The 24909-nt window shown below is 39.3% G+C and overlaps 7 protein-coding genes across 12 annotated transcripts; 2 read left to right on the top strand and 5 right to left on the bottom strand.

Annotated features, from left to right (window-relative positions):
* The first annotated feature begins 430 nt into the window (after nt 1–430).
* Nucleotides 431–3632, top strand: LOC104812903 (regulatory protein NPR3-like). Its single transcript, XM_010540307.2, has 4 exons — nt 431–1694; nt 1781–2534; nt 2627–2827; nt 3137–3632. Exons 1-4 carry the CDS (start codon nt 1152–1154, stop codon nt 3403–3405), a joined length of 1767 nt encoding a protein of 588 aa, XP_010538609.1. The 5' UTR covers nt 431–1151; the 3' UTR covers nt 3406–3632.
* A 72-nt stretch (nt 3633–3704) lies between these two features.
* On the bottom strand, nt 3705–6439 carry LOC104812902 (transcription termination factor MTEF18, mitochondrial). Of its 5 annotated transcripts, none has more exons than XM_010540306.2 (4): nt 6343–6439; nt 4446–5867; nt 4196–4305; nt 3705–4063 (listed from the first exon to the last, which is right to left on the bottom strand). In XM_010540306.2, exons 1-3 carry the CDS (start codon nt 6392–6394, stop codon nt 4295–4297), a joined length of 1485 nt encoding a protein of 494 aa, XP_010538608.1. In that variant the 5' UTR covers nt 6395–6439; the 3' UTR covers nt 3705–4063; nt 4196–4294. The 5 variants fall into 5 exon arrangements, with proteins under 5 accessions (XP_010538608.1, XP_010538604.1, XP_010538607.1 ...); XM_010540302.1 differs by having other exon boundaries at nt 4446–6235; nt 6343–6436; XM_010540305.1 differs by having other exon boundaries at nt 4446–5988; nt 6343–6418.
* A 289-nt stretch (nt 6440–6728) lies between these two features.
* Nucleotides 6729–9687, bottom strand: LOC104812901 (ras-related protein RABF2b-like). Its single transcript, XM_010540300.2, has 7 exons — nt 9457–9687; nt 8568–8645; nt 8312–8479; nt 8018–8066; nt 7785–7858; nt 7084–7177; nt 6729–6998 (listed from the first exon to the last, which is right to left on the bottom strand). The coding sequence occupies exons 1-7, from the start codon at nt 9490–9492 to the stop codon at nt 6895–6897; spliced, it is 603 nt and encodes a 200-aa protein (XP_010538602.1). The 5' UTR covers nt 9493–9687; the 3' UTR covers nt 6729–6894.
* A 324-nt stretch (nt 9688–10011) lies between these two features.
* LOC104812900 (haloacid dehalogenase-like hydrolase domain-containing protein At3g48420) lies at nt 10012–13369 on the bottom strand. Its single transcript, XM_010540299.1, has 11 exons — nt 13021–13369; nt 12801–12850; nt 12618–12681; nt 12138–12186; nt 11973–12041; nt 11824–11885; nt 11448–11528; nt 11052–11206; nt 10856–10940; nt 10593–10736; nt 10012–10373 (listed from the first exon to the last, which is right to left on the bottom strand). The coding sequence occupies exons 1-11, from the start codon at nt 13266–13268 to the stop codon at nt 10271–10273; spliced, it is 1110 nt and encodes a 369-aa protein (XP_010538601.1). The 5' UTR covers nt 13269–13369; the 3' UTR covers nt 10012–10270.
* Nucleotides 13370–13617: 248 nt separating this feature from the next.
* Nucleotides 13618–18517, bottom strand: LOC104812898 (cyclin-T1-5-like). Of its 2 annotated transcripts, XM_010540297.2 has the most exons (8): nt 18387–18517; nt 17416–17544; nt 17016–17323; nt 16504–16585; nt 15974–16108; nt 15555–15730; nt 15315–15466; nt 13618–15175 (listed from the first exon to the last, which is right to left on the bottom strand). In XM_010540297.2, the coding sequence occupies exons 3-8, from the start codon at nt 17234–17236 to the stop codon at nt 14214–14216; spliced, it is 1728 nt and encodes a 575-aa protein (XP_010538599.1). In that variant the 5' UTR covers nt 17237–17323; nt 17416–17544; nt 18387–18517; the 3' UTR covers nt 13618–14213. The 2 variants fall into 2 exon arrangements, with proteins under 2 accessions (XP_010538599.1, XP_010538600.1); XM_010540298.1 differs by lacking the exons at nt 16504–16585; nt 17416–17544; nt 18387–18517 and having other exon boundaries at nt 17016–17087.
* A 154-nt stretch (nt 18518–18671) lies between these two features.
* On the top strand, nt 18672–21732 carry LOC104812896. Its single transcript, XM_010540295.1, has 7 exons — nt 18672–18796; nt 19462–19573; nt 19678–19745; nt 20318–20398; nt 20609–20728; nt 20872–20922; nt 21303–21732. Exons 1-7 carry the CDS (start codon nt 18794–18796, stop codon nt 21561–21563), a joined length of 696 nt encoding a protein of 231 aa, XP_010538597.1. The 5' UTR covers nt 18672–18793; the 3' UTR covers nt 21564–21732.
* A 144-nt stretch (nt 21733–21876) lies between these two features.
* Nucleotides 21877–24710, bottom strand: LOC104812897 (iron-sulfur protein NUBPL). Its single transcript, XM_010540296.1, has 8 exons — nt 24489–24710; nt 24279–24399; nt 23779–23901; nt 23333–23430; nt 23043–23169; nt 22759–22844; nt 22423–22548; nt 21877–22327 (listed from the first exon to the last, which is right to left on the bottom strand). The coding sequence occupies exons 1-8, from the start codon at nt 24519–24521 to the stop codon at nt 22130–22132; spliced, it is 912 nt and encodes a 303-aa protein (XP_010538598.1). The 5' UTR covers nt 24522–24710; the 3' UTR covers nt 21877–22129.
* Nucleotides 24711–24909: the final 199 nt, after the last annotated feature.

Genomic DNA, 24909 nt, shown 5'->3' with positions numbered 1-24909 from the left:
TTCGAAACACAAATATTATTGTAAAACGTAATGGAATCTGAAACGGAGAGTAATTTCTTTTTGCCCTGTATTTCGAAAATAATTTTATTTTCTAAGTGAAAAAGTGGTTTTTTTCCAAAAAAACTGCTCATAATGATGTTGGGAAAAATGGCAAAGAGATTATGATTATGGTATGATTATAGTATATTAGTATTATAGATCATTAGTCTTTTTTTAATCATTTCACTCGTCTTCGATAAATAATCAATTTTGGTAATTTGACTAACGATTTATCTGATAATTAATCCAACTCCGAGAAATTATGAAAATTAATTAATCAGCTTTGTTTTTTCCAACACATGAACCTGTCTCTTTCTTTCACCATCACTTCACCTGTTTGGTCTGGGACTCATATAGCCAATCCTGCTTTCCCTTTTACTCCTCTTCTTCTTCTTCTTCTTCTTCCTGTTTTTGTCGGTTCCTTCAACGACTTGAGGTCATAGCTTCATCTCCCACTTTCCATTTTTCGTCACCGACCCTTTCCTCTTTCATCGGTTCCCTTATTCCTGTCTGATTTCTCCGGCTAGATGTAGGTTAGATTCCCTTGTTTGCAGTATCAATCCGTAATTTCGAAGAAAACCTTTTATTGTTCGATTCCTTTTCTGGGTTTTGAAAAATCTTTTTGGGGCTTTCTCATTTTGTTTCAATTTCTGAACTTCTCTCGAGGTATTATTGGTTTTGTTTGACTTTTTGTGCGTGAATACGGTGGACCTGCAAACCGGACAAGGAGATTCATGTTCCGGGAAACCATGTAAGAAGTGTGCAAACTCATGATCTGCCGGAAAAAGATCGATCCTTTTTCATGGGTTAGGTTAATGTCTTTGATCTTGTCTGTATATCCGGTAGTTCGTATTTAGTCATACGAGGTTTTGTGTATATGGTGCTGGGTTTTGTGGGAATGTTATGAAATATGACATTCCCTCAGACTAGGGTTTGACAAATTCCTTATCAATCTGAAATGGGTATCTGGTGTTCTAAATTCAATCTGCCTATTAAAATCTTTGGATTGGATAGAAGTCGAATGGGAGAGGCCTTGAATATTCTCAAAATCTAGACTTCTCTTGGGATCATTGATAAAAAAGCCTTTGAGACTTGAAGTGATATTCTGAAAGATGGCTGCTTCAATTGAGCCCCCATCTTCTCTAAGCTTCACCTCATCTCACTTGTCCAATGGCTCTAATGGCACCAACCAGTCATCTCTGTTACACAACAGCTCGGCTGCTAATCTCGAGGTCGCTAGTCTCAGCAAGCTTAGCTCCAATCTGGAGCAGCTTCTCATCGACTCAGATTGTGGTTACAGTGACGCTGAAATCATCATCAATGGCGTTTCAGTGGGTGTTCATAGATGTATTTTGGCTGCCAGAAGCAAGTTTTTCCTCGAGTTGTTCAAGAAAGAAAACAAAGGGGCGGCATCCGGGAAACCCAACTATCATATGAAAGAGTTACTGCCTTTTGGACACGTGGGACAAGAGACATTCTTGCATTTCTTGAACTATATCTATACTGGAAGGTTGAAGCCTTTTCCTATGGAGGTGTCCACTTGTGTAGATACAGTTTGTGCCCATGATTCCTGTAGGCCCGCCATTGATTTTGCTGTGGAACTGATGTATGCTTCATCTGTGTTCCAAGTCCCGGAGCTGGTTTCATCTTTTCAGGTTTGGAAACTGATCTCTTTGGTGGTAAAATGTTTGTTCTTGATTCATGAGACTTAATGTCATGCTCTATGTTTTTTTTTTTGCAGCGGAGACTTTGTAACTTTGTGGAGAAGTCTCTCGTGGAGAACGTCCTTCCTATCCTCTTGGTAGCTTTCAATTGTAAGTTGGCTCTGCTTCTTGATCAGTGTGTTGAGAGAGTGGCGAGGTCCGATCTTGACAGATTCTGCATCGAGAAGGAACTTCCTTTCGAAGTGTCTGAAAAGATTAAACAGCTTCAACTCAAGTCTCCACATGACGAGGAGGACAATACTCCCGAGGTGTCTGAAAAATTGCTAAAGAAAATCGGGGCAATACACAAGGCATTAGACTCGGATGATGTTGAACTCGTGAAACTTTTGTCTTCTGAATCAGATATATCTCTAGACCAAGCCAATGCTCTGCATTACGCAGTTGCATACTGTGACCCGAAAGTTGTGGCCGGAATTCTTTCTCTAGATATGGCTGATGTGAACTTGAGAAATTCTCGGGGTTATACTGTCCTCCATTTCGCTGCAATGCGTAAGGAGCCATCCATCATCATATCACTTCTGAAAAAAGGCGCAAATGCATCGGATTTGACACTTGATGGACGCAATGCCGTCAATATATGTAGGAGGCTGACAAGGCCTAAAGATTACCATGTCAAATTGGAGAAGGGGCAGGAATCTCATAAAGACCGGATTTGCATTGATATCATGGAAAGGGAAATTAGGAGGAACCCGATGGCTGGTGATATACCAACATGTTCCCATTCAATGCCCGAGGATCTCCAAATGAGGCTTTTATACCTAGAAAAGCGAGGTATTAAGCAATAGATTTCACAGTTTATGGCAACTGATTCTTGACTCTTTCAGCCATACTTGTTGCTTTACATGTTTTCCCTGTATTGGCAGTTGGGCTTGCTCAGTCATTCTTTCCGGCGGAAGCCAAAGTGGCTATGGACATCGCCAATGTTGAGGGTACGTTTAAGTTCACGGGTCTTCCACCATCATCAAAAGGGTCGACCGGGAATTTAACACAGGTTGACTTGAATGAAACACCTCATATGCAAACAAAAAGGCTTCGTGCTCGGATGGAAGCTCTCATGAAAACTGGTAAAGCTCAATGCTTTAATGCTCTTCTAATTTCTCCTCTAATGGAAAAGCATGGTCACTTATACATGGGTCACGGCTTTCGGCTTGAAAAGTCGAATAATTTGATAAAAAATTGTCTACACATCTCCATATGGATCACTGATAAGGTTCTAACTCAGAACTTTGTTCAGACCCGGAGATTGCATGCTTGTTGTGTAGAACCATACTTTCTTACTGAAGACACAGACAGAATCAAGGGGCCATTGTTTAGGATCTTGTTCTGATCCTTGCACCTTTCAGATTACTAATTTGAAATCTTTGACACTGCAGTTGAGACGGGACGGAGGTATTTCCCGTATTGCTCAGAGGTTCTGGACAAGTACATGGATGATTATATGGACGACGATTTCACTGAAATGTTACACCTCGAAAAGGGCTCTCCTCGGGAGAGAAGATTAAAGAGGATGAGGTATAAGGAACTGAAGGAAGATGTCCAAAAGGCATATAAAAAAGACAAAGAGGCCAAGATTGCTCGGTCTTGCCTTTCTGCTTCATCCTCTGCTTCTTCTTTAAGAGATGCCCTGAAGAACATAACGTGAAGGGTGAGACAAGTCAGATCTTTAAAGAATATGGTGTTCTGTAGGTTTTTTTTCTTCTTCTTTTTTCTTGGCTCTTTGGTGGTGAGAGGAAAGTGTGAAGTCTCATTTTGGTAATCAGACAGAATTATACAGATACTTAGGTACAGTTGTAATAAAGGAGAAGGATCTAGAAATGCATTAGGGGGACTATCAGGATGTTATTTGTTAATGCAGGAGCTTTCTAACCATTTGATACTTCTCTCCAACGATTTTGCTCCATCAGATTCTTGTTGTAAAATGGACAAGACAAAGACATTGCATAACAGAAGTGCCAGACATGTTATTATTGCCACTATAATGAACATCTGAGGATTACACAAGAAAACTTCTGGAAACTGACATTCAAGGGCCAGCGTCATTGTTACAGTTAACATGTGAGATCCGACAACCATGGAACTAACTCTTGTGGAGTATTCTTCAGAATACTACACCAAGAAGCAAAACTCCTGAACAGAACAGCCCTCCCCTCACAGGAACGTGAACCTTTAGCAGGATGATTTCAAGGTAGGATCCAAGCTCCGCCATTGCAGATGTTCTTTAAGTCCTGTATAAGAAATTTTCCAATGACTTAAGACAGTGCACAGGTACATTGGCTTAGCTCTGGACTCACATCTGATATCTGCATTGAAACAGCAAACAAGATACCTCTGTTCTTTCAGTTTTCTCCAACTCCTTGATCCGTTTGTTAACACAATAACACATCCTGATGGATTCATAGGCAAGCAAATTTTATGTATCTGCATAACCTTACCATCACAGTCATAATTTGATGACGACAGTGAAGGAAAAATTAGGCGTATTGACAAGACCACGAAGCTGGGTAGAAGGTTGGGTCGAATGATACAACAAATCAAGAGACATCTGTAGGCAATACAAGACACCGTTTATATATTCAAACTTATCAAATACAGAAAAAAATCTGTGATCAAACAACAATATGGAGAACTGGAAAAGACAGAAGCATGTACATGAATTAAGGTAAGAGAACTATAAAGTTTCACCTGTAGAAGATGTTTTCTTTATACTTTCCCACACGGCCGGACCTTCAGGGTGGACATTAACGAAGTATTTCACAAACCGGTGATCAGCACAAGTGATAATAGTGCTGAGTGATAACATTGGCTTTGCTGCATCACTTTCCCTCAGCCACATATACATTGAGAACCTATGATGTATTCTCTCCATATCGTAACACAAATATGCGGGAAAAGCTATCAGGGATTCAACTGGGTAACCTAAATGATCTGTTAAGGAGCGAATCTTCCTTTCAATAACATCTCTAGATTGATTCAGTATCATCGGAGCCCGCTTAATCATGTCTGTAACCACATTGTGGTCCAACCCTGCTTCAACGAGGCAATCAAATCTCTCCTGTAGCTGATCACCCTGCCCTCGAAACCTTTTCAGAGCCTTCACCATCTCATCTGAGTTCTCTACATACCCCAGCTTCAGCAAGAACGCTATTTTCTCCGCATCTTTGCTTGAATCATGTGAAACAGGTTCACCAGTTCTACTTTTTGATTCAGAAGTGAAACTGAATAATTTAAGAGGTTCTCCTTTTAAAATCTGACATAACTCATCTTTTTCAACTTTCAAACTTGCACAGACAGTTTTAGGTCTTCTCAGAGAGCATGAACCAACGAGTTTCATGCGAGTCAACAAGATGTTTGAGATGAACTGCATTTCCATTTCAATATCAATCAAGAAGTCCAATGTCTTCCAAAGATTTTTCATAAATTTATCCGACAACATCTCTGGGTTGTCTATAAATAATGAATAAATTTCATTCATTTGGAGACCCACTTTAAGCAATCTACCAAACAGTACATAAACTTTTTTACCCGAACCTTCCATCACCAAAGCCGGATGTGTTTCCAAAAGACTACCCAACTTCTCCTCTTTATAGCCTACTTTATCAAGTAACTCCATTGTTTCAAGAATTCTACGCCAATTGTATGATCTTCTAGCAGGCAAAGATCTCCTAAGCCAATCACACCCTACCTGCAATTCCTTCAGTTTATCAACCACAGAAGCAAATTCCCTATCAAGGCCACCAACAAGAAGTGATGGGCAGCATGTGACAAGCTTGATGACCACAGACTTGTTAAGACCCAAATTCTCATAAGCTTCAAGCTTTGATGCTAACACGCCACACTCGTAACTGAAAATATCTCTTGCTTCCTTATACATATGCCCGATCTTGCCACGTGGAATCCCATAGTTGCAAAGAATGTGAAAGTTCTCAAACATGGCACCATCATCACTCAAATACATCAGGTGTTGCGGAAGAAATGGTGAAAACTCAGATGGGTGCAAACCCAAACTCTCGAAAAATGGTTCAAATTCGTTGATTGGGTTGTACCTAAGAAATTTCCTCAATGACCGGGATACATCCTTCTGGGTATTAATCTTGGACAACAATGCTGCAACAAAATGTGGGGAGTTCTTACTTATATGCTCTGCATCTGTAAAACCAAGGCTTCTAGTACAATGCAAGTAGTCGAAAAGAACTTCCTGAGCCTCTTTCCTCATACCCCAAGAGACCTGGTTACCAAAAAACCGTGAACGTGACTGAGGCGGGTTTTGAGACAAAGGTTTCTCCCCAGAGACAAATCCATCATTCTGAAAACATCGCACAGTATATGAAACACGGCAAACATGAGAAATGTTGAACCTTGGCCTCTCGATTTCACGAGAAATGGCCGAGAAAGCTCCGCAATTACTGAAATGCGAAATCATCTCGAAAACTTTTGGCACCCTTTTGTGAAATCTGGACAATAACGATCGCATCCTAAGATGAAAACCCAGGGCCGAATCCAGAGTGAAGGAAGAGTCGTCAGGAAGATTCGATTCTCGACTCAACGAACGAGAAGAACATGGAGGAAGAGAAGGTTTTACCTGAATCTAGGGTTTTTTTCTTTCTCCCTAACTGCGAGCTCAAACTCACCATCCCCGCCTGATCAAATCAAATTTCTGTCACTCGCCTAAAACCCCGTGTCAGGGCTTTGGCATCAGTTTATTAAGGCGGTTGTTTTGGATAAAAATACAAAGAGACCCCGAAACTTTATATTTGTAACAAAAAACGACCATAAGTTGCTTTAATAAGCGGTTCACCCCGAAAATATCATTAAAATCCGATACGATAACAGTATATAATTAAATAGAAATCGAAAAATTTAAGGTCAGATTAAGTAATCTCATATTAAACAGATTGAACAAGGGGCATCTGCATTTGTCTTCACACATGCATATATATATATATATATATGTATATAGTAATTGAGAATCCATCACAACAGAGGTGAAATCTCCCGTACATATATATCTTCACAATGACAAAGGCAGTCATCATATACAGTAGTCTCAGATCTCTCTCTACATACAATGACAGTTTTATGTTATATTACATCAAACAAGTGTAAGAGGAGAAGCATCCAAAATGGGACATATCTAAGCACAACAGGATGTTGAACTCACTCCGCTCCCTGCTGGCCTGTCCGAGAGAACCATTCCTGTCGAGTTTTGTGCTGGCTGTACCCGAGGTAGCCTCCTCGCTGTATCGTCGTACAAAAAAATGGAAATTATTGATGAGAAAGTTAGGGTTTGTTTGAAATGCTTGTGGATGTAACAATGGCTCACCGATTTCGTAGAATATGTCTTTGACGTTAGCTGCAGTCTTTGCTGAGGTTTCCATGAAGAAGAGGCCGTTCTCCTGAGCATACGTCTGTGCCTCCTGCAATGACCACGGTTTGATATCAGAAACCAAACTGAGATTCATATAATAAAAGATAAAGTCTCGAGATTGTAATATGAAAGATCAGATATTTGGACGATCAGAAGGCGAAGGAGATTATTCCTCCATTGGTCAATCACGGTTCCGGTCAGAAACTTCAGCCAGCAATTCCGGAGAAACACGGCTACCCATTTTTGGCATGGGAGAACAAGAGCATAACAAAAAAGGAGTGTACCAATATGATAAAAGACATAAGTCCTTTCCCTTAGGTAGCTGGAGATTGAAGCATTCTATAATGCTAAATTACAACCAGAATCTCGGATTTGCAGAAAGAATGCATCTCATTCAGTGGCTTGGTTCTATAATGCTAAATTACGCCTGATACGTTCTTTTTGGAGGAGGTTGGTTTGATGATAAACAACATAATTTTCTATTGTTTTGAACAAATTCTGCTGGTATCATTATTTTTGAGGTATATTGCAATTTTACAACTTAGAAACATCACCAAATGCATATGGTCCCTATCAAATGACATATCATCTATCATACACAGCCACTGGAAAACTTGGCAAGACTTAAGATATAGAGAAGGAAAGAAAAAACTTACTTCTGCAGAAACCTTCCTAGCATCTAACATATCAGATTTGTTCCCAGCAAGGGCCATCACCATATTTGGGTTGCCTATTCATGTAAAAGAAAACCAGGAGAAGACAATAGTAAACACCCCACGATAAGTTGATAACCAATAAAAATCAATAAAAAAATTAAGAATATCACCAGAACAAAAGAGTCACAACTAAAAGGAAGTTGTTTGCACAAGAAATTAGCAATATAAATAACCTTGTGCCAGCAGTTCCTGAACCCATTTCTTTGCCCTCTCAAACGATGCCTGCGGAGACAGAAAATGTGAAGTGAAAATAATTTAGCAGCAAGTCATGAAACTGCTACCAAATTCTACCCATTTACTCAGCAAATCATAGCACGCAAGAAACTAATCCTAAGAGAAAGAAGCGAGAGATTATCGTAACAAGAACATTTTTCGCACTGAACTGAAGAATATGAAGATCGTGGGTTTTTCCCAGAATCATAAAAATTCCATCATGAGGACGAACACAATAGGTTACGAGTACTTACTTGATTTGTAATGTCAAAGACAATAATTGCAGCTGCTGCACCCCTGTAGTACATAGGAGCCAAGCTATGGTATCGTTCCTGACCAGCTGTATCCCATATCTCAAATTTTACAGTTGCATCATTCACAGCTAGTGTTTGCGAGAAAAAGGCAGCACCTATGGTTGATTCCTATAACATCAAAACAAAATTAACAATTAGACTCATGAACAAAATCACCAGGAATCTAACAAACTGGAGGATAGGATTGCTATCAAACCTGGAATTCAACAAACTGATCTTTCACAAACCGCAACACGAGACTTGATTTCCCAGCTCCGACATCTCCAAGTAACACCTGAAGCATTCAGCCGAATTTAGACAGAACAAATTCAGGATAGAGAACTGGAGACGTAGTTTCCAAAACTTAAGGTGGTGATAAAGCGATATACTTAATCCAGATGTTAAAGTTTACAAAAGCATCTCACAGACTGATAAATCGATCCTAGAGGAATAAAATACTTACTATGATGACTGCACAAAGGATAATACATCAGTAATGTAGGATACATAGAACAAATGGTACTCCTAAAACATTGCAGAACCGAGATTTCTAACATCACTAAAGATCTGGAAAACACAAAATCAACATTGGGAATGCAGAAATCCTGTCGACGAAATTTATAGAATCTACCCTCTAGGCTCTAGCCCAGTAGAGACAAGCACACACGAAAAATCCGATTCGGTGGGCAACTACTGCACCGTTTTGCACGATTGGTAACGCAGAAGATAATCAATGTCAGGACATCCACCGTAGGGCTTCCAATATTCACGAGCATACTCATCAGGACACCATGACGAAAAACAAACGAGACCAGATGTTCGAAGAAACACAACCTTTACTGAACCAATACAAAACCCTAAGCGACCAATGCAATGCAAGCACGGAATGAGAGGAGCTCCATTCTAAATCATCCAAATTCGCATACGAAAAACAAGAGTTCTGATCAAAATGGTCAACATTCGAACCCGACCGACATCGGAATCTCCAGGAAAACACACAAGACCGACAGTCAAGACTAAGGAAAATCGATCCAGTTCACGATCACCATGCAATGAAAATCAAAACCCCAGAAGAACGAGCAAATTTCGAATAAACAAAGACGAACCAATTTCGCGTTGATGTTCTTGTTTCCAGCAGCCATGATGGTCGATCGGAATAATCCTGCGGCTCGAGAATCTTCAGCTCAAAAAAAATTCTCAGAGTAAACGCGTTGACAATCAAAGACGGAGAATATTTCTAAAGCTTAAGGAGAAAGAGAGAGAGAGAGGGAGCGGAGAAGCGTCGTCAACCAATCTAGCGCCCGATCTCTCTCTCTCGACCTCGACAACGAAAGCGAAAAAACAAACAAAAGTTACACGGCACGTGAAAAAGACACGAAAGTTCCAAATATACAATATTGCGAAAAAGGCCCCATAGAAACAAGAAATTACGAAAACGTCGCTGAATTTATCTGTAACCCCCTATATTATATGTGCGAGGCATGTGTGTACGTGTATATATATCTTCTGGGGGAGTTGAGCTCCAGAAGGCGGCTCTGGTTGCATTAAGCTCATATTTTGATGATTGATTTCCCGAGAAAACTGGAAAATTTCAGATCTTTGCATTTTCTTTCTTTTAAGCAACAAGGATCATCAACATCATGAAACTGTCAAAGACAGAATCAACAGAATCAGCTTCATGTTTGAAGTGATGAGATTTCGAGCATCTTAAAGGTACCACGAAACTAACAGGCAGCTCAGAAAAAAGACAGAACAATGTTGGGATGATACAGAGGTGGTTAACCAGACAGACCTCAAGCAGAGAAACTGTACTAAACAAACTCTCAGACAAGAACTGTTCTGAGAAGAGTTTTAAGTTTCAAAATGTAACCGGAACAACTCCATGATATGATCTAAGGCAGCTTTCACAAACATGATCTCTCAAGATTTGAGCTTGTTCCTAAGTTTCTGGATTGTCAGGTCCGCACCTCCAAACCCATCCATCACAGCTTTCGCAGACGGGAACTCACCTCTGGACGTTAAACTAAACGGAAAAAAGAAAGAAATAAACGAGGTGATGAGAGGATAAAATTCATTATATCAGCGGACATAATTCATTATAGTCTGAAAGTATTCACTATTGCTTGACAAGATTCTGTACTGACTTGCACATCTTGAGCCTCAGACTATGCAGAATCAAGAACCCGAAATATAATGGGTCCTGAGCCGAAATATTATGTCAATATCATCAAATGTAGCATACCTGCTTCGCATGACTATGCATGACATTCCTATCATCTTTGCAGCAGCAACTCCGGACTGACTTCCAGCAACAAGAACACAGTTATCTACAGGTAACCCCGCATATTCTGCCGCAGCACGTAATGCAACAACAATTTTCTCAAAGCTGGATAATATTCACAGACCAAAACAAAAAGTGAGAAATAATCGTATATAATTATGTATGTTTTCCTTTAACATGGTGAAAATTTATAACGTTTGGAACAATGAAGATGGAAGTTCCACCTCTCAGATGAGCTTGCGTCTAGTTCAACACTTAGCTTTAGCATCGATGCAACCTCCTCTGCTACCCTTTGTTTCTCAGCAGAGGCTACCCGGGAAAAGAACTAAGAGGATGAGAAATTTCGGGCAGATGTTTTCTGAAATCACAAGGGAAATTCTTGATTAAGAAGTAGTTTTGAATTGTCTCAAGGATTTAAACCTGCTTTTTTGGCTTCCTTGACTAGTTGATCCTCTAGACTTGAGGACACTCCTTTGCCAAGAACAAGTTGTCCATAAAGACTCTGTTCTACCTCATCGTTCCCAATAACCTTTACGTTCAAAACTCTTTCTTGGCCAAGCTTCTCAACAATGGATCTGCAACATACCAACATAAAAGACAAAATCAGCCGACCTTGTTGAGCATTGAAAGCATACACAGGTACAGGTTAGCACTTAGAAAGTGGATCACACCCTTTTCTCAGAAAGTTTTTAAGGTCAGTATTGTCAGAAAATTGATCAGAGAAAAGTTTTTGTTTTTGTTGTTTTTTTGTTCTACATACATACATATAAGTGACTTTTTCATATTTGCAGGAAGGTGATTTTGATAAACCCTTACCGGGCTACTTTGTCTCCACTCTTGAAGTAGGCAGTTACAATAACCACGGGCATCCCTTCCTTGCATGCATTATCGATAAATCTACAACTCAAAAGGGAAAAATCAAATGCATTTTCGAGTTTAAGGGGACAGGAAGAACTCCAGTTCTTTGTTTCAGTGTAAAGAGCCATCATGCAAAAAAAAAAAAAGGAATCCACTTATTAAAATTTAGCACAAGAGCAGTGATGAATTTGCAGCAAGATTCTTAAACAAATTACTGCTTATACAATATTCACATTACAATAGGAATAAAACATACTCAACGATTTTGGACAATCCATGTTCAACAAGGCAGTGAAATGGAAACCATATATTCAGATGAGTCCAGGAGACTTACTCTTTGATTCCAGACCTCAGAGGTAAGCTTTCAGACATCAGAAGCTCACCCATTGCATTTTTCTGCCAAAAAATAGTTTGAAGTTCAGCAACTTAGAATGAAGATACCGTAACTTTATTTTGAAGGATGTATTCAAGCTACATTTTGACCTTTTCTCGCATAACACTTTTCACAAAGTTCCCTTTCTCGCTGGTCGGCAATGAAGTAGGCCAACCGATCTGAAAATATATGGGTAACCAGTTGTGAAATATAAGCATCAGAATGATAATCAAGTGGTCAGATTTGCTGATCAAGCCAAGAAAACGATAATTTACCCGGTTAAAGTACAAAGTCAACATTCTCTCCTCATCACCCGCACCTTTCCTGGAAAGAATAGCATAAACACTTCAGACAATGGATTGAAGATGTAAAGTCAGCTTAACGTAAATGTCCACTCATATCAATGACAGCAGAAGGGAAAATAATTTTCGTTTATTCGCCTAAGACATGTTTGCAACAAACTAAAGTATTGAGATGATAGTATGTGTATCCATCCTGCGAACAGATACACATAATAGAGTTATGTTCAACGGACGGAAAATGGCAGTATACTTGTAGTGAAAGCAGCTTGGTTCCTTCAAGTCATAGAATCAAACATATTCTTCAGTGGAGTAGACGAGAAATCAATTAAGAAAAACGGGAACAAGTTTCAAAATGGAAGAGAAAACATGCATGCAGGTTCTTTTGGAACAAACTCAACCAAACCAAGTGAAGAAAACAAAAGCCCACTTGTGAAGCACCCTTCAGTTTCATACCTCAACAAGTCTGAGTAAACTGGTTCAGGCCAATTAGCGCAGTCAAGTCCAAGCTTTTGAAATGCTATTATCAAGATAGAGCAAAATCAATAGATAAAATTAAAACATTGGGCTTAAATCCTGTGGATGCAAGTTTCAGAATCCTTCTGAATAATGACGATTAAGTTAACCAATCTGCCGCACCTACATTGAAAGCCTGGCGATTACACGACCTATATGCATCGATCATAACCCTGAAAATAGCATAAAAAGAACAAAAAAAAAAGTGTTATTAGACAAAATCAAGAACATGTCCAAACTCATAAATTGTGATACGTGATTTGTGTAACAGAAACACAGATTTTCATCATAAAGGTGAAGAATTTCCGTATCAGAACAAACTGAAAAGCCGAAGGAAGCATACCCATCAACTTCAAGAATCACGGCAAGTTCGTCAGATGGGTTCAAGTCTTCTCGGTCAAGCGGTGAGCTGAAGGCAGTTAATCCCCGCAATCGGAGGCATTTTCCGGGAATCTTGGATTTCCCCGAGAAAGCAGAAGCTGAAGGCAGAGAACTACCTGTAGCCGTGCCGACATACCGTCTGGGGAACAGAGGAGCTCTAGCGCAAGAGAGTTGAAGATTGTTAAGAATCAAACCAGAAGCTGTTTCCATGGCGACGTTCTATCGCTTTCTGGTGACTCATACGAACCTTTGCGCTGATTTTTTTGCACAAAGCCCCAACCTTTATTTTTTGGAGCCTTGCCACTTTGTGCATATGCTCAGTTTTTACGTCTATTGGTCATTATACTAAGAGATAAAATCCACTTTGATGAATCGTACGATTTTTACTTTTCCATACGTTCATTTGAAATTTGGGGAATTTATTCACTTTTAAATAAAAAATCATAACACTTTTCAGTCTTCTCTCTTTATTACACATGAACAGTACGGAGACAACGAAAGATCACATGTACCAAAACAGCAGTTGCCCATCCCGACCAATCATCAGAAGAATCAGAACTGTAGCAAGCAATTAACACTCATAGTCCTTCTCAGAATTTGAATGTGCTCATACAAAAAAAAAAACCCTTCATAACAAAAACGGGAGCACGACAAGGACAAAGTACTATGGAGACAGAACAACCAAAACCAGAGTTGGGTCACGTTCTTCTCTTAGGCAATGACAAACTCTTACAAGGACAAAAAACAGTCGCAGGAAGAGCAAAGATCCCCACAAATGGGTCTCACCCTCAAAAGGTTCCTAGAGAGATATTCCCTGACAACATTACAGCAAGAAAACCGAAACAAGAACAAAGACCAGCATATGAAACTATGCTGATAACTTCTCAATATCATTCACCCATCCTATATAGAATGAAGAATATCGTCTCATCGTTCTCCAACAACTTATATACAGCCGTTGGATTCTGCAAACGCCCACAAAAAAATGTCATAGCCAAGCATAAATTACACAGCACGGTTTCCATCCAGAGTCTCCAAACGACTGAACCGACCATGTATAAGTCTGAGCTCACATGGTTAGGCATCCAGAGTGCCAAAACGTTGTAATGACCATATTATGACATAACACAGAGTTGCATTCGATCATTTTACCTCTTACGAGTGATTCTCTTGTGAGTGTCTTCTTCTTTGCACCTTATGACTACTCTCCTCGATATTCTCATGGCTGTAGTTTGATCCATGTTCATGCCGATTCTTCCCTTCTGATTGCTTTTCGGGAGGACTTGCCAGCTTCCTCTTTCGACTGTTCATCATAGGGGAAGCATCGCCCACCATTTCACCTTCCTCCATGTTTCCAATATCCCCCTTTCCACCGGAATGATTTCCATCAACAGTTTCACAAAATTCGGTGCCCATGTAATCAGAGTTTTCAGCCTTTGGCAAGCTCTGTTCTTTCTTTTGCTTCGTCTTGCCATCCTCGACTGCCAATTCCACATCTTCCAGTTCTCTTTCAATCAGATCATCCTCATCCATCAAATCCTTTTTCCTCGTTCTTTCACCTTGGAACTTCTTAGCTTTCTCTAATTTAGCCTTCACCTTATCACGGAGCAATTTCAAGTCTTTAGGCGATTGGCTAACTGGAGCATCGCCAGTATCAACATTTCTAGATCTATGAAGAGTGCTATCGTCTTTATGATCTCCAGCCGTCCTTTCTGAGTCTTCCTTCCCCGTTCGTTCAACTCCAGGTCTAGTTTTGTGATGAACTCCCCCCACGTTGTCCTTGTGAGCTGCATGATCTTCAAGATGCTGACTATCTTTATTATCTCTATCTCTCTCCCCTTTATGCTCGGTAATAACACTACCCGTCTCGCCACTCCCGTTATCATTGTTCTGATTTTGGGTGGGCTTTGATGACCCTCCATGGTTATCAGAATTAGAATGGTCGACGGGCGGTCGTGATGACATCTGCCTAGAACTACCATGTTCATCCATGGAAGCTGCATTTCTTGAGATAGACCGATGAGCTGCCCCTCCACCTGAGCTACTTTCGACTTCAGTTCCTTGGGATGAAGGAACACGGTTTTGCTCATAAAGCTCAAGCATTTGGTTGCTCACATCTGAAAAATACAATAATAATAGCATATGAAGAACAGAATGCAAGTCAAACAAAAAAAAAACAGAACCAATAAACAAAACCTTATACAGTTTGGTAAAAGAAACAGGGTAATCCATCATAAACTTTGTGATGGTACATACCCTCCAATTGACGAGGTGTGACATCAAATTCTTGCCACCAGACCTTCTCTCCATCCGATGGTAACTTCACTTTAAGGAATTTGGCAGCAAGGAAAATTGCACCAGCCGCAATGTGATGAGGCTTAAATTGCAGGCAGAGTGACGTCCGCAGACTGCAAGCCACTTTTCGTTGTATGAAGAAGAAAACACAAGGCACATAGAAATATCAGAAGCTTGGAAGGGAACACATCTTCAACGTACCCATCATTAACAAAATTCCACGCTACTTGAGCAAGGGCATTCTGTGCAACCTTAAATTTCTTAATTGCTTCTACAAGGGGCTTATAAGGGTGATGGACATTGAGGTCAAACCCTAACGTAGAGAGTACAATCTTTTCTCCACTTAATATAAGCTCTTTTTGTTGCTCATATACTTCCTGTAAAAGTGAAACAAGTCAAAACACAACAAGGGGGTAATACTTCTGTAGACTAACATTAAGAAAAAAAAAGTAAAAGAAGAATAAAGGAGGATGGTCCTTAGACCACAAAGAAGCATTACAGTCCATATGCCAGTAGAACCTTACCGTCAAGGAGAGACAGGAAAAAGTGGCACCTTCATCTATCAACTGAACTGACAAACAAGATGCAACAGAATAGAAGATCAATAGTACGAATAACACCTTTTGCTTGATTCTTTGTGCTGCGGCAGGATCCTTCTTGTGAATTATCTCATAAGACACAACGATAACATCTTTTAGCGGCCGTGGAGTTTCCTCCACCTTTCCAGCAAGGAACATACAGACAGTCGAAATTGTCTGAAGAGCAAAACAGTAACACAGTGAGGACTTGTAAGAATCTAAATGTTGTTTTTGCTCTAGAAGAACATGAACACAAAAGCATAGAAACATAAATGAATGGAAAAAATCACATAGCATAACATACAATCTCAAAATTTTCCCCATAACAGTTTTTAATCAAAAAACAGTTTCATGCTTCTAAAACACCTCTTTCTGGAGCACTACAAACGCCTGGAAATTTCTAGCATGCCATGCTGATAAAAGACATTAAACCAGAGAGGAAGCACTTAGATATGAAGACTAGGAGCTCTAGATCCGAACAAATCAAATTTGCTCAAACAACATCAACCGAAATCCAAATTGTTTGAAGCATTACACATTTACACCTTAATTTATAAGGGATAAAAACTCACCCTCCTGTCATTCTTGGCATGTGATTGACGAATGAAGAATCGATGACAGAATATAATAGCCGTAGCTATTGTTACCTGGGGACTGCATTGAAAACTATTTCAGTAATATTCTTTGTGGGAACCAAAAACTGAGAGCTTCTTCCATTAGATGAAATCCAAATCTACATGAAGATAGGTTCAGACAGCCAATAGATGAGGTAACCGTGTCTACATGTCTTTTAGCTTAAATTTCATAGCCCCAGAAAGAACTCTACACTTTTGGCTTTTTGTTGGCAGGGTCTAGAGACCACCAAACCAGACTAGATTATCATTGCCATAAATTATCATCGAGACAAAACAAAATGCAGACGTTTCTGAATTGCTAAACCTACAAAATCTATATGTAAACCGGAGAACTTTAAGCTGTATGCCAAATCGAATATTAATAACAGTACTATCATGTCAAAAGAAACAAATCCAGCTTAAAGTAGTCAAATCTCAATTGAAAAATATAGGAGATATAAGGAACTTACACTTTCAACCGCATGCCCAAGTCCTGCAAAAAGGTACAATACGATTTGCGAAGGTATGTTTCCTTTTTTAAGTCAATGCCATCCTGCCTTGAAGGCGAATGTTCTTCTATTTCTTTTCTAGAAAAATACCAGCACCCGACCTCATCTTGCTTATTATCATGAGAAATCAGGGTTGTTCCACTCTCACAGTGTGAAGATTCCCCAGGCAACATTCCAGCCATTGCTATCTTCTAAGACCAGAATATTCGGACTAGCTCAAGCAGAATCAAAGGGACAAGTGTGTATCACTTCACAAAAAAGTGGCAATCCTGATTGAAAATATGAAAGTGAGCGAAAATGGGACAATCACAGAGAATAAGAAAAACAAATACATTTATTATCCATGAGGTGAAGCATATACCTTCTCAATATTTGTCCCGGGTAATAAGTCTAGGTGTTATCTTTGGCTTTGCCTCAAACTTTTAGCGTTGTATGCACTACAACACCTTTAAATTGTGACAATGAAAGAGACCGATAAAGAACAGAAATCCTGAAATAGATCCAGGAAAATGAAGAGTGCAAAACATTAATTCGAGAATAATTATGGATATAAGGGGGGTAAATTCACCAGAAACGCAGCCAATGTCAGATAAAAGAGAGTGAAAGGGCTAAAAGATGGAAGCAAAACTTGAATCAAGCCGGACAATAGATATTCCCTAGGAAATATTACAATCCACGTCTTCCCCTAAACCAACATACCCAAAAGAACCTGAAAGGCTGAAACCATAATGTTTATCACCAGAAAAGAAAGTGCTCGCTACTTAGAAGGCGAATCACCACACCAATTTCAAAGCTTTTTTTTACAATGGATGTACAAGCCAAAGCACGAAACTTTATACGAGAGGACAGCAGGAAGAAAAACCCGCTTTCACCTTCCAACAGAAAACCCAACACAACCACTGAGAACAAGGAACCTCAATATTTCTCAAATGGAAGAAAACAAATATTTCAGGGCAGCCAATCAAATCTGCAAAAGATCCAGAAATCCAACAATCCGAGAAGATCGACACAGAGAAACAAAATTCCATAAACCCCAAAAAAGACGAAGAAACCCTGACCAAATGAACAATGAACAGATCGAGATTTACGTACGAAACCCAGCCTTCACCTTCCAACACCGATTCAATATGTAACCACTCTAAGCAAGGAACCAGAAAAGTTTCCCTAATGAGAGAAACGAGGAATCAAAGAACAGCAGCCCAAAAATGCCAAAACCGTAGAAAATCCACCGAACTCGAGAAGATTCGATGCGAAGCAAAAAAATCCCCCAACGAACGAAAACAATGAAATGAAACCCCAATCTTACGAATATTAGAAAATATCGAAACTTACCTCCGAGCCGGTGGCGGATTGCAGAGGAGAAGAAGAAGAACAACGCGTAAATAGCTGAGCTCGATAAACACTAACCCTAGAGTCGCCGCGAGAAACGAAAGAACATGGATAAAGGGAGATATGGGGCACCTGATCCTGATTTGAGTGGCACCAAAATTGAATAATCCCCTATTATTTAAGGAAAATTTCTCTTGGGGCGAAATTGAAATGTTTCGGAATTTACGAGACAAAAGGTAAATACTCATTTTTAGCGGATTAAAACAGAGATAAAAATTAAAACTAAAAAAAGATCGTCTTTTTCATCTAATGGTGAAATCATCTTCGGAGGCGTTTTGGGGTTTAGATCGGATCGTTAAACCCTTGCGCCTCTTGGTGGTTCATCTCTCCCTCCTTCAGATCGATAAGAGATGGTAATTCTTCCCTTTCTTCCCTTTCTTCCCTTTCGTGTTTATCCGAGTTTGGAATTTTCTGTTTCTTCTCCTTCTCGTTTGACTCTTTAGTGTGTTTGTGGATTCGATTACTTGAAAAAGTTTCGATTTTTCTCTGTTTCCTTTTCTGGGTTATTGATCTTTCTCCTTCTGTGAATTTTTTTTACCTTGTTCATGGCACATACCCATGCCTCGCGTTTGGTACACACCTTTGAGCAGTTTTATGAGATACGCCTGATACGTTCTTTTTGGAGGAGGTTGGTTTGATGATAAACAACATAATTTTCTATTGTTTTGAACAAATTCTTTGGCTTTAATTGTGGTTTGTCATTACATGTCGCTCTAAGCATGCAATGCAATCCCTTGAAGGGTACTTGATCGGGGAAAATAGTGCTTTTGTGCATTGGATGTTCTTTAGATGATGAAAGAAAAAGATTCGATTATAGTACAATCGTCTTATTCTGATAAGTTATATTGTATCACTTGCTCTCACGATTCCATTAGCCTATGTTGCCCTTTTTGAGTTGCTATTTACTAGAAATATGTGGACATCTTCTGTGGCTTGTCTATTGCTCCACATCAGTAAGCAACACAATAGTGGTAAATCTTTTCTTGTTTCCAATCATCGGTATATATTCTTTTTTCAGGTGGAAACATTAGCCAAGTCTTCATCAAAAAAAGCTAGTGCGAAAGAAATTATCAGTCAAGTTTTAGCTTCTGGATTGTTGTCTAGAAATCAGAAGGCTCATGGCACCAAAGGTAAAGCAAAGTCTTTTCATGGCAGTTTATGTTTAAGACGTTTGTGAAATATAATAATTGTTTCTCCTATCTCCACTTTAACAATGGCATCACTGACATTGCAGGCGCTTCTACTACTCGGCACATTGAGCATGACTGCTCGGAGGACCTAGCTGGTATCAGTGATGCTGAGGTAAGCAAACAATGGCTACCTCGCTTTTCTTTTTTCTTTTTTTTTTTTTTTGTTAAAGGCTACCTTGCTTTTCAAATGATGCTTTGTGTAGTTTTGCATTATTTCCACTTCTATACATGTAAGTTATATAGCATTTTCCGGCGTTAAGGGAGATATAATTTTCCGCATCAGGTTTATTATAATTTGATGCCATATATGGTTTGCACGTTTGTGTTAAACACAACAATTGTTTCTGGGTTGTGGTGAACATGCTGTAATTGTACAGATTCTAGAAGTTTGCTGTGGATTATGCTGATGGCTTATACGGTAGAATTCTCAAATGCTACCATGTATGTAGTTGTAAGACCTGGCCGTTTTTAATACATCCTGTTTCTATTCTGTTGTTAATTTCATCCCTCATGAAAGGTTTCACCACATATCAATCCTTGACAAGCTAGGCTAACTTCTCATGTCTGTTTTTTAATCGTTTCTGCATGTTTTGTGGTTTCTACATTTTTGGTACTATAGAAAACTCCGATAAAAGAAAATTTCTATCCGCCCCTTCTGACCTTGATGGTGACTGTGCTCAATAGGTGGTTGGTTATCTGAATAATAAGAAGGAATTCCTTCTGAAGAAGATTCTATGGGAACAAATGAACCGGGACTACAAAAAGGTTTGCTCTTTGCCCTCTCATTAAGTTTTTGTTAACAGAACATCTTGTTGCTCCCTCCCCACCCACATTCCTTGATGTTCCAGTGACGTAATAGCTTTGATCTTAGCTGACACCTTGGGAGTTTTACTACTAGTCGTTTTGATTCTCCTCTACCTTTAGTCTGTCTATTTAATTACGGTTTTCAATCTTTCATTGTCTATGAAATATCAGGGGAGGAAAAGGAAAGACGCCACCAAGAAAAAGAAGACTGCTCCTGCTAATAAAACTGATCCAACAAAGAAAACTATGATAAATGCAAACACAAGTTGTGCAAAAAATGAACTTAAAAAGGTTGGTGTCAGTTTTCTTTGCAAATTTGATTTCTTTCTGTTATCAAGTTAAAATCATTTCTGATTCTATATCTTCTTCTGTTCTAGACGTCTTTAAAGTTATTCTCTAATACATGTTCTTTTTCATGTGTTATTCTCATGTAGAGGCTGAGTCCACAGATTGATTATGATGCCTTGGAGAAGCTATTTGAGTCTGTAAGTTAATTTTCTTCCATTCAATTTCTTTGCCAATCTTCCGGTTTCACCTTCACATAGAGCTATCTATTGATATTAATTGAACGTCATTCAATTCCTAGAAGTTCTTCTGCCTGTGAAATCACGTGGAGTTAAGTAACGAAAGAATACATTGATCTGTCTTGTTTAAAATAGGGCTGCTTACATATACGTGTATATTTACTGCTCTGGAGGCAGAACTGAGGAAGAATCAGATTAGTATTATGAATCAATTTCAAGGCATTTGATAATAAAAATGCACGGTGATGATGGGAAGTGCTGCTTCAGCTTCAAGGTTACATTGGCAGCGCAGATATATTGTTTCTTTACCGAATTTCTGAACGTTATTGATGTCTTTTTAGGAGGAGTCTCCTAAAAGGGCTAAGCTAGAGAAGCCAGAAGCTGTCAGCCATCTGAAGGAAGATTCAGAGCAAGCTAAATGTGAAGAAAGCCTTTCAGAATCTCAGAATTTTGACGAAGGAACAGACATCAATGAGTTTGGCAATGACAATTGCTGTGCAGGAGACATGCATGGAGATGGAGGATACTACGGTGTGGATCTCCAAGACCAAGATGAAGGAGAGGAGTATGATAACTACTACAACAATTTTGGTGACGAGTAAGAAATCTGAGTCCGGACCATTTTTGCAGAGCAGCTGGTTACAGAAAATAGGAATTGCCACCGGTTCTTGAAGCTCAAATTTTGGTTCTTGAATACTTTTCATAACGAGATGAGAAGATGTTTTTGATTCACATAAGTTGAGAGTACAATTATATATGAGTTCACCCATTGGAAGAGACATTGTTTTCCTTTTAGATAAAAGCAGGCTTCGTAAAATGCTTCAATGCATTGAAGTGTGTTTTAAATGAACGAAGCAACATAGCTTCATCTGTAAAAAAACAAGAAGATTTACAGAGAAAGATTACCAGCAAGAATGAATCGAATTTTGGGCTGAGCTTTATAAGAAAAAATAACCTTCAACATGTTGGTAAAGTACCAATTAGAGAGCCTTCGAGTGGACAAAACAGGCGTTTCTACCATTGGGATACTGGGTCAACAGCTTCAGAGAAAGCTCTATATGCTGTGTCTTTCAAATGTTTTCTTCTCAGGTCTTCTCTAAAACAATGGAAAACCCAGCATATTTCTCTTCATCTTTGAGAAGAAAAGCCTTTTCCCTTTGCCCATTATCTATGATGCTCGACCAGGGCTTGGGATGTCCAGTTTAATGTGAGCTTCATTCTCCGGGTTTTCTTCAAGCTCCTTCAGTCTATTCACAACGTTCTGAGCTAATTCTCCATAAGCTTTAGACACTACAGAATCGGGAGAGGACAAAACTACCGGTAGACCTTCGTCAGAACCTTCTCTAATCTTCATTTCAAGCGGAATCTGAACCACAAAACCGAAGTGCTTATAACAGTCCTCGAAAGTGTAACACTGTAATCAACTAACTCGCAGAAAGACCATGTTTACAGATCATATACCTCACCAACAAGTTTCAGACCCTTCTTCACTGCAGTCCTTCGTGCTCCTTCTTTACCAAAGATGAAAGAAGGTTCGTTACAGTGAGGACACACAAAGCAACTCATGTTCTCCACAAGTCCCAAAATCTGTATAAAAACGTAAAGATCTAAGTTTTTTTCTGATCAGTTTGTCGTCAGATTGAAAAGAAGAAAGTATCAATAACAGGATGATGTGCTGTACTCGCAAATGTGCTAGTGTTTGGATCACTTAAAGCAGAAGACTTAAGTAGAACCAAGGGCTTTAGAAATGTGTTACACTACTTATCTAGCAGGAATAGGCAGGATAGGTTAACATACAGGTACTCTAACTTTCTCGAACATGGAAATTCCTCGATGAGCATCAATGAGGGCAACATCTTGAGGAGTTGAAACAATTAGAGCACCTGGGTAGAAGAGGATAAACAAAACAGATCAATCACTTGTTCCAATTAGGGATACAGCTAAGCATTGCATCCCCATAATACCACGATAAGGACTATGTCCTGCAATGTTTAGATAAATAGCAAATTTTCTGTATTGATAAAAGAGGGAGACAAGTACATGTAGGTGCACCACACACAGACATTCGTGTATAGACCAACCTGAGAGTTGCAGATTTTGGGATATGGTTATTTGGGCATCACCAGTGCCTGGTGGCATGTCCACAACAAGAATATCAAGATTTCCCCAATCAACTCCCCTTGTCATTTTTGCAAGAGCGCTCATTACCTGTTAAGGTTATAGTCAGCTCATCACTGAGAAGAATAAAAATATTAAACCTTTATGCAACAGACGAGATAGAAGTGTAGGCTTATCGAGTTATGTGACATGCTCTCCTATGTCAGCTTTCTGCTTGCATACACAAAAAATACAAAATAATTTAGTGACATACCATAGGGCCTCTCCACACAATTGGTGCATCCTTCTCTACAAGGAGTCCCATTGACATGCATTTAACCCCATGGTTCTCAACTGGAATCATCTTCATATCTACAAATAAAGAAAATATAAGCAATATAGTTTTAGTAATACTAAAGATGTGATGGAGCAGAAGGACATATTAAGAATTTGGAAGTAACTCTTGAAGAACAATATAATTTTAGTCTGTAATCTCAATAATTACAGTTCAGTTAGATCCAATCAATTGCATAGGAGCAAAGGATAGATCATACACCAATTCTGCAGAAATGACAAGAATGTACAATGACAGAAAATTGGAGAAAGACAAACCCATTATGCGAATAGATAGATGGGTACGCTGTATATAAAGGCGGAAAAAATATATATCAGGGAACACACATACTATACTATACATGACTGATCAGACGTAACATTTACCTTCGCTCACTTCAGGCTTTTGATGAATATTCATCATGATTGGAACAGATGGTCCATAGACATCCGCATCAAGCAATCCAACCTTCAATTGGGATTTGTTGGCTAGTGCAACGGCCAAATTAACTACCATGCCAAAACACAAGTTATCACATCACTATACACACAGCCGAAACAACACTAACGAGTAGATACAATAACAAGTTTAAACCGAAACACCCATAGCTACGACTACGAGAACCATCAATATAGTGAAAGTGCAAAGAGTTCAGACAAATGTGAAGCTATCCCGTCTGGTAATGAAAACAATGTCTAAGCCTTTTTTTTTTGTTTTCAGTATCACATCACAATAACATAGCAAAGCAATGAACAATCTGTGGAGACATAAAGAAACGATTTTGAGCACAAAACTACACAACCCATAACTTTTACCCGACATGAGGAATCAACCAGAATACGTAGGAGATAAATATCGAAAGAGGAAATGGAGTACAAAAAAATACCAGCCGTGGTCGACTTCCCAACTCCGCCTTTACCGGAGGCGACGGCAATTACATCTTTAACTCCATGAATCCGAAGCTCTGTCTTGCGTCCGACCGCGTAGCTCCTGACGCCATATGGTCTCTGCCCATTGCAAAATGAAGAAACGGTTACGAAATTTTCCCTCGAAGAGCACTATAGTGGGAAAATCAGACATGGGTTTCGAGTATTACAGTGGTAGATCGCAACAAGCGTAAAGCTTTCATTCTCTAAGAAGCCAAGTACTCCAAATATGAATCACAGATTACGACCACTGACAAAAATTTGCAACTTTTCCGAGAAAATGGAAGAAAACGAAGGAAAGTCGATGAATTTCTGTCCAGGAGAGGGAGAGGAGAGAACCACTGAAGAAGAAAAGCACAGTTTTTTTTTTTGTTCCCTGATCATTCTTGCGCTTTACATTGACACGAAGTAGAAGAAAAACCAGACCGAACCGGTCGAACAGCGACCCGGATGGCCATCCCTCCCGGTTATCAATGAAACCCAAAACCGGTTAAGAACCTCCCAAACCCTAAGCAAAGCAACTTGTAGCGTGTGTTTTTTAATACAAGAACAAGAAGCGTTGTTTCAGATTTTTTTTTTTTTTTTTTTTTT

This window comes from Tarenaya hassleriana, unplaced genomic scaffold (genome assembly GCF_000463585.1).
Source record: "Tarenaya hassleriana unplaced genomic scaffold, ASM46358v1 Cleome2, whole genome shotgun sequence".
In the NCBI taxonomy this organism is placed as follows: Eukaryota; Viridiplantae; Streptophyta; class Magnoliopsida; order Brassicales; family Cleomaceae; genus Tarenaya; species Tarenaya hassleriana.
The sequence above is the reverse complement of the archived record's forward strand: the minus strand, read 5'-3'. Positions and strand labels throughout refer to the sequence as shown.

Excerpts from the sequence above, each read along its gene's own strand:
- LOC104812903 (XM_010540307.2), top strand. The coding sequence starts at position 1,152 with ATGGCTGCTTCAATTGAGCCCCCATCTTCTCTAAGCTTCACCTCATCT. Across the intron at positions 2,535-2,626 it reads TTTATACCTAGAAAAGCGAG|TTGGGCTTGCTCAGTCATTC; the intron begins GTATTAAGCAAT and ends CTGTATTGGCAG. Across the intron at positions 2,828-3,136 it reads GGAAGCTCTCATGAAAACTG|TTGAGACGGGACGGAGGTAT; the intron begins GTAAAGCTCAAT and ends TTGACACTGCAG.
- LOC104812902 (XM_010540304.1), bottom strand. The coding sequence starts at position 6,234 with ATGCGATCGTTATTGTCCAGATTTCACAAAAGGGTGCCAAAAGTTTTC.
- LOC104812901 (XM_010540300.2), bottom strand. The coding sequence starts at position 9,492 with ATGGCTGCTGGAAACAAGAACATCAACGCGAAATTG. Across the intron at positions 8,646-9,456 it reads AGAACATCAACGCGAAATTG|GTGTTACTTGGAGATGTCGG; the intron begins GTTCGTCTTTGT and ends TGAATGCTTCAG. Across the intron at positions 7,859-8,017 it reads TCAGGAACTGCTGGCACAAG|GCAACCCAAATATGGTGATG; the intron begins GTTATTTATATT and ends TTACATGAATAG.
- LOC104812900 (XM_010540299.1), bottom strand. The coding sequence starts at position 13,268 with ATGGAAACAGCTTCTGGTTTGATTCTTAACAATCTTCAACTCTCTTGC. Across the intron at positions 12,682-12,800 it reads TCGCCAGGCTTTCAATGTAG|CATTTCAAAAGCTTGGACTT; the intron begins GTGCGGCAGATT and ends TCTTGATAATAG. Across the intron at positions 10,941-11,051 it reads CAAGGAAGCCAAAAAAGCAG|CCTCTGCTGAGAAACAAAGG; the intron begins GTTTAAATCCTT and ends TTTCCCGGGTAG.
- LOC104812898 (XM_010540297.2), bottom strand. The coding sequence starts at position 17,236 with ATGGCTGGAATGTTGCCTGGGGAATCTTCACACTGTGAGAGTGGAACA. Across the intron at positions 15,731-15,973 it reads CACAAAGAATCAAGCAAAAG|GAAGTATATGAGCAACAAAA; the intron begins GTGTTATTCGTA and ends TCACTTTTACAG. Across the intron at positions 15,176-15,314 it reads CACACCTCGTCAATTGGAGG|ATGTGAGCAACCAAATGCTT; the intron begins GTATGTACCATC and ends TGTATTTTTCAG.
- LOC104812896 (XM_010540295.1), top strand. Across the intron at positions 20,399-20,608 it reads TGAACCGGGACTACAAAAAG|GGGAGGAAAAGGAAAGACGC; the intron begins GTTTGCTCTTTG and ends ATGAAATATCAG. Across the intron at positions 20,729-20,871 it reads CAAAAAATGAACTTAAAAAG|AGGCTGAGTCCACAGATTGA; the intron begins GTTGGTGTCAGT and ends ATTCTCATGTAG.
- LOC104812897 (XM_010540296.1), bottom strand. The coding sequence starts at position 24,521 with ATGAAAGCTTTACGCTTGTTGCGATCTACCACT. Across the intron at positions 22,549-22,758 it reads TCGAGAAAGTTAGAGTACCT|ATTTTGGGACTTGTGGAGAA; the intron begins GTATGTTAACCT and ends GTTTTTATACAG. Across the intron at positions 22,328-22,422 it reads GTCTGAAACTTGTTGGTGAG|ATTCCGCTTGAAATGAAGAT; the intron begins GTATATGATCTG and ends TTTGTGGTTCAG.